General features: G+C 40.4%; 1 protein-coding gene across 1 annotated transcript; it reads left to right on the forward strand.

The window, feature by feature from the left end:
* Positions 1 to 2,258: 2,258 nt before the first annotated feature.
* On the forward strand, positions 2,259 to 4,267 carry LOC146389664 (nuclear factor 7, ovary-like). Its single transcript, XM_084923006.1, has one exon. It carries the CDS (start codon positions 2,541 to 2,543, stop codon positions 3,891 to 3,893), a length of 1,353 nt encoding a protein of 450 aa, XP_084779132.1. The 5' UTR covers positions 2,259 to 2,540; the 3' UTR covers positions 3,894 to 4,267.
* The last annotated feature ends 2,555 nt before the right edge of the window (positions 4,268 to 6,822 follow it).

The following is a 6,822-nucleotide window of genomic DNA, read 5'->3' on the forward strand; positions in this document are numbered from 1 at the left end:
CATCTAGAGACTGAAATCCTTGCCCATTCTTCTTTTCAAAACAGCTCCAAATTTATATATATATATATATATATATATATATATATATATATATATATATATATATATATATACACACATATATATACACATATATATACAGGGTGGGCCATTTATATGGATACACCGTAATAACATGGGAATGCTTGGTGATATTAAAGTCCTGTTTGTGGCACATTAGTATATGTGAGGGGGCAAACTCCTCAAGATGGGTGGTGACCATGGTGGCCATTTAGAAGTCTAGTATATATGTACATATACATATGTACACACACACATATATACATATATACATATATACACACACACACATATATACATGTATACACACACACACACACACACACACACACACATATATATATATATATATATGTGTGTGTGTGTGTGTATGTGGTCAGTGGAAGAATCCATGAGTTTCTCTGTGAATTTCCCATTACGTCGTAGTGCACTCGGTGCTTCCTCTGAGGTCTAGGGGTTTTTCGCTGTAAAAAGAAGTTTTCTTCCCACGCAGTGAACAGGGGACGCTGATGTTTTTGTCACTTTTTATGCAATCAAACTCAAAGTAAGGTCAGTACGTCCACGCTTTAAACGCTGCACGTCATACTCTCTCCTGCACTTGATATATTATCCATTGTTGATCTGCACACAGCTGTTGCCACGAAGGTCGCACTCACTTATGTCATTGTTATGGGACACTCACAAAAACAAATTAACGGTTTTAGTAACGCAGTAAAGCAGTAACTGTCAGTTTTGTTTTTTCTTTTCATGGTGGAGATTTGGGGTGTACCAATTTAATCTAATGACCTTTTTTGCAATAGTAATCCCTTACTTTACTCGTTACTTGAAAAAAGTAATCGCATTACAGTAATGCGTTACTTGTAACACGTTACTGCCCATCTCTGGTGACGTGTTAATGGATTTCATGCATACAAAAGAACATGGAACAACCTTTTTATTATTTGTACTGATAGGCAAAAGCATCGTTGTCTCCAGTGAACAGGTTGTTCCATGATGACAAAAGATATAAACAGAAAAAAAGGCTCAACACACAGAGACATTCTGCAACATACTCACTACTGAGAAAAAATATGCTTATTACAAATCAAATTGTAGGACAAAGTATTAACTGCGAGTTATGTTTCTTTTAATAGTCTCAAATAAAAAAATAAAATAAGGCAATCTGACTGGTACTGACAATGGGCAAACGGCTTAAGAATGAAAGTTCAGGTACTATGGAACTTTAGTTCTTGAGAAAGTTACAGAGTGGGTGACACATGGTTAACATTACATTAACAGTTTGCTCTCAGTCCACTTACCAGCAAATGTTCCAGGTGGCTCCGCTGTGAGTTTGTGTCCATTAACTGCAGAAATGTGCAGAAATGAAAGATTTCCTGTGAGGCTGTGCGCTCTTCACGCACACTAATAGTAAATTACTACTATCATGTTTTACTTAAACTTTGAAGTTGTAGTTGCTGAATATAAATAATATGAGCAATTAACAATTTTACTCCAAGATACTGATAAGTATACATATGTAAGGACAAGAGAGGCATTAAGGACAAAAACAAGACACCCCCACCCCCACAATCTTTTAGTTACAATATAATATTTGGTTGAAATGTTCATATTGTTCAAATATGTTATTTTCTTTGGTTGTTGTAAAATAATGTGTGCCCCAGTCTCCAATAAGACAAAGTGCTGGAAAGGTAGTTATCCCTCCTTTACACCACAAGAAGGAGTCTCTCAATAAAAGAGCAGCTCTAGCAGGAGTAAACAAGCCCGGCCCCTAACCATAATGCAGTGCGCCTATCAAGAGCTGTGTGAGACTGTACAGATGTGTAACAATGTACTATGTCTATACATTTGCAGACCCAGTAAAGGGAAACTGGGTCTGTGAGAGTTAAAGGTAGAAGAAGAATTTGCATCCCAGCAAACACATGAAATCCCCTGTGTTTGTATTACACACCAGCAGCTAGAGAATCTGCCAAATATTGAGGCAGGCTGAAGCACTTTCAAAGTAAAGCCTCCCAAACAACTACATGAAGTGACACATTATTTTCTGAGCTTAATGCTTTGAACTGTTTTACAGCTGCTGTTAGGTAAACAAGTGAACTCTGTGATGAAACACATCTTTATTTATGGCTGAAGCAAAACTCTTGACAGCCAAGGGAGGTGAACAGAGCTCCGCCCCTGACATCAGTAAACTGAGACAAACCAGGAAACAAGCTGTTCCTCTTCCTCAGTAAAGAGAGACGCACAGACGATCAGACTGAGCTCAGACCAAACTAGCAGCTTCCTCTGAGTGAGTCCAGCTACAGGAGAGAAAAGTGGAAAACTCCAACACTGCTGCTTCAAGCTGCTGACGCTCCACACACTGAATGTGAGTTTGAGCAAAAACACGACTCAAAGGAAGTTTCAGTGAAGGTGGTAGAGGAGGGAGGGGAGCCAGGACTGACTGTACTTCCTGTCTGCTGTTTTCAGCTTCACTCACAGACTCAATGGCTTCCAGATCAGAGGAGGATCTCTGCTGTCCGGTCTGTCAGGAGGTCTTCAGAGATCCTGTTCTTCTGTCATGTAGCCACAGCTTCTGTAAAGACTGTCTGAATAGATGGTGGAGAGAGAGACCAACACAACACTGTCCAATTTGTAAGAGAAGATCTTCAAGGGAAGAACCACCTTTAAACCGAGCTTTAAAGAACTTGTGTGAGTTGTTCTTACAGGAGAGGGATCAGAGAACACCAGAGGCTCTCTGCAGTCTGCACTCTGAGAAACTCAGACTCTTCTGTCTGGACCATCAGCAGCCAGCGTGTCTCGTCTGCAGAGACTCAGAAAAACACACCAACCACAGATTCAGACCCATTGCTGAAGCTGCACAACAACACAAGAAAGAACTTCAGGAAACTCTGGAGCCCTTAAAGAAGAAGTTAAAGGTTTGTGAAGAAGTTCAAGTGAAGTTTGATCAAACAGCAGAACACATTAAGGTCCAGGCCCGACACACAGAGAGGCAGATTACAGAGCAGTTTAAGAAGCTTCACCAGTTTCTAGCAGAGGAAGAGGAGGCCAGGCTGGCTGCACTGAGGGAGGAAGAGGAGCAGAAGAGTGGGATGATGAAGGAGAAGATGGAGGCTCTGAGCAGAGAGATAGCAGCTCTTTCAGACGCAGTCAGAGCCACAGAGGAGGAGCTGAGAGCTGAAGACGTCTCATTCCTGCACAACTACAAGGCTGCAGTGGAAAGAGTCCAGCGCTGCCCCCTGCTGGATGATCCACAGCTGCCCTCAGGAGCTCTGATAGACCAGGCCAAACACCTGGGCAACCTGACCTTCAACATCTGGAACAACATGAAGGACATGGTCTCCTACACTCCTCTCATTCTGGACCCAAACACTGCTGATCCAAACCTCATCCTGTCTGAAGATCTGACCAGTGTGAGGTTTAATGGATTTATCTGCTCTGTCCTGGGCTCTGAGGGCTTTAACTCAGGGACTCACAGCTGGGATGTTGAAGTTGGAGACGGTACATGGTGGGCACTGGGTGTGTTAACAGAGTGTGTGCAGAGAATGGGAAGCATACAGTCTGCATTATGGAGAATACGGTTCTATGAAGGTCAATACTCAGCATGCTCACCATCAGCTCCTGTTACTGTTCTCTCAGTACAGAAGAAGCTCCAGAGGATCAGAGTGAATCTGGACTGGAAAAGAGGAAAGCTGTCGTTCTCTGATCCTGATACTAACACACACATACACACCTTCACACACACTTTCACTCACAGGATGTTTCCATATATCAGCACTGATGGTGAAGTGAAGGTGTTGCCATCGAAGGTGTCAGTGTCAGTGGAGCAGATGAGCTGAGGATGATGATATTTCTAATGTTGTTTCCTGTCAGTGAATTGAAGCTGTTAAACTGCAGCTGTCCTCCTGCTGCCTCGTTGTTCCAAAGCTCTTTGTTTCTCTTTTAGTTCTCACTGTTTCTTTCTGTTTCTGCTGTCCACCTTTTCACATGGAAAATCATTTCACTGTTTCTCACTGAATGACTCCCCAAACTAGATTTGAAATTCTATCAAGTTTCTAATCATTACAAGTGATTCATGTTTCTATTTGATGTGTAAATGGAGATGATTTAGTTTGCTGGGATATGGACTGACATGTGTTGAATGGGGCGGAGCAGTTTGTTGTTTTTTTCTTGTCTGTTTATGACAAAAATAAATATATTGTCAAAAAATTTATACCACAATAGAGTTTCTTAAATCTCACAGCCTGAAAAATACCGCACATGCCACAATGAAAAAGCTCAAAATGTCTGAACAGTAAATACTAAAGTAAAACCATTAAACCCACTCTGGAACTTAATTTAAAGGTTATTTAACAGAAATTAAAATAAATATATAAAAATTTAAGTTTCTAATCCTGACAGAATTTTCTCATGACGATCAGATAATGTAGACCAGATGGAGCAGAGATGGGATGAATCTATAAGATTGATTATTATTATTTTTTATTTACATTCTTCAATTTGTATTAAAAAGGCACAGACTGCTGAGTTTTTGATGACATAACAAAACACACAGCTAAATACTGAATCAATGACTTCAAAGCTTAATATGGAGTTAGAGGTTGTAGACAACTGTGTGATAAATAATAAACACATGTTAAACATTTCTAAAACAAATGTCTCATTGAGACAGATTCCAAAGACAGTAACCAAATTTGGCCACAAGATGGTAGCAGCTGATGTGAGATCCTTTCTGGTAGGGGTGCCCAATCCCAGTCCTCGACAGCTAACGTCCTGCAGCTTTTAGATGCATCCTTGTTCTGACACACCTGAATCAAATGAATGGCTTGTTATCAGGCCTTTGCCAAATATGATTGCATGCTGAAGAGGTAATTAAACCATTTAATTTCAGCTGTGTTGGAGTAGGGATGCATCTAAAAAATGCAGGATAGTAGCTCTCGAGAACTGGGATTGGGCACCCCTGCTTTATGGGATGAAAAACTTCTGCTCTGAGACGTCTTCACAGAGACTGGCTCATTTGTCCTGATTTCTGGGTGAATATAGATGAACATCAAAGTGTCAGATGGAGTTATGCCACATGTCGCTATAAAACAGATGACTTATACTCACAGGGACGTGTGATCATGATGTTCTCTCATCTGCAGCTGAGCACTATCTTTTCCCAGCAGAATAACATCTAGTATTATTAAAACCATATATATTAATTCGCAGACTACTGTATATTCTTGAGAAAAAGATTAAAGTCCTCCCGGCTTTCCTCATTAAATCTGAGGCTACGTCCACACATACACGGGTATTTTTGAAAACGGAGATTTTCCGTTTTCGTTTTAAAAGATAATCCCGTCCACACGTAAAGGCAGAAATGAAGGAAAACGCTGCTAGGAACATGCCAAAGCAACAGGTGGTGATATATTCCTAACCGTGAAGAAATGTTGGCCAATCAGAAGTCTAGAAGCCTCGGTGGGAAAAAGTAAACAAAGCTGGGGCACAGAAGCAGAACCAAGCCATATGTGTGGAGAGCCAGTAACTGTGTGTGTATATGTAAGCATTTAAACACTGCAGAGAGTACAATTAACAGTAATAGTATTGTAGAAATTCATTTCCCCGAAACAATAACGTGGCGCACAGTGTGACGTCAAAAAATGCGCACACCTTTGACCCTGCATTTTCTGCGTTTTCTCCGTTTTTCTCGTCCACGCGTAAATGCAAAAACTGAGTTTTCAAAAATATCCACCCTGGCCGGAGTTTTTAAAAATCTCAGTTTTTAGTGACCAAAAACCCGTTTACGTGTGAACGAAAGGTGCAAACACATAGAAAAATCTGCGTTTTCAATACCTGGGTACGTGTGGACGTAGCCTGAGAAGGTAAAAGGACATTACATCCAGACCTTATTGTGACAGGTGAGACCTGAGACTGGGAACCACCCCTAGTAGGTGGGGCCAGGTTTTTCCCTTTTATAAGCACAGGTGCAGGCAATTAGTGATGGTAAATTTGATTCTTTTTGCTGAATCGAGTTTTAATGAGTCACTCACCAAAGTGAATCAGGTTTTTTGAGTCATTTGATTCACTGAGTCAGTTGACCAGAGAGTGCAAAAAATGTACATTTTCACTCAAACTTAATTTGTTTCTCTTTTCATGTAAATCCTACTGCTAAGATGAATGATTCTAAAAGAAAACAACAATTTTATAGAGCAAAAAACAGCAAAAACATTTCTAAAATTAAGCAATTTCCTATCAAAATTACTTAATAAACATTTATTTTGTTTATTTTTATTTTATTAGTATTTTCCTTAAATGTGTCAAATATATATTTTCTCATCTAAATTTCCACTGAGCTGCGAGCCAGGGGGCGGTAATGCGCCTTAACATTGGTTGCCAACCAAGAAGAAGAAGAAGCTGTGACCCAGGAGGGAGGGGGTTTGTCACTACCCGATCCGTACCGGAAACCCGATCCGTACCCCGCATGCGCGAAAGGTGTCTACTTCCGGTCGTAGCGTTTTACGATAGTTATGGGTCAGAGTATCTGTTAAGATGTTAAGAATAATAAGTATATATTAAAATGTTTGCAATAATGAAGCATTTCAGTACAATGTAGACAAAACCAAAAAATAAAAAGATAGTTACGGATCGGGACTCCCCGATCCTTACTGCGCATGTGCAAAGTCGGACTGTACAAATCGGGTCTACCCGATCCGTACCGCGCATGTGCAGATGTTTTCTTCTTCTTCTGTTCGTTTAATGGCAGTTTACTCCCCAGTGTACGATGAT

Source organism: Perissodus microlepis, chromosome 3 (genome assembly GCF_051167445.1).
Source record: "Perissodus microlepis isolate ML-2025 ecotype Zambia chromosome 3, ASM5116744v1, whole genome shotgun sequence".
Classification (NCBI taxonomy): domain Eukaryota; kingdom Metazoa; phylum Chordata; class Actinopteri; order Cichliformes; family Cichlidae; genus Perissodus; species Perissodus microlepis.

Excerpts from the sequence above, each read along its gene's own strand:
- LOC146389664 (XM_084923006.1), top strand. The coding sequence starts at position 2,541 with ATGGCTTCCAGATCAGAGGAGGATCTCTGCTGTCCGGTCTGTCAGGAG.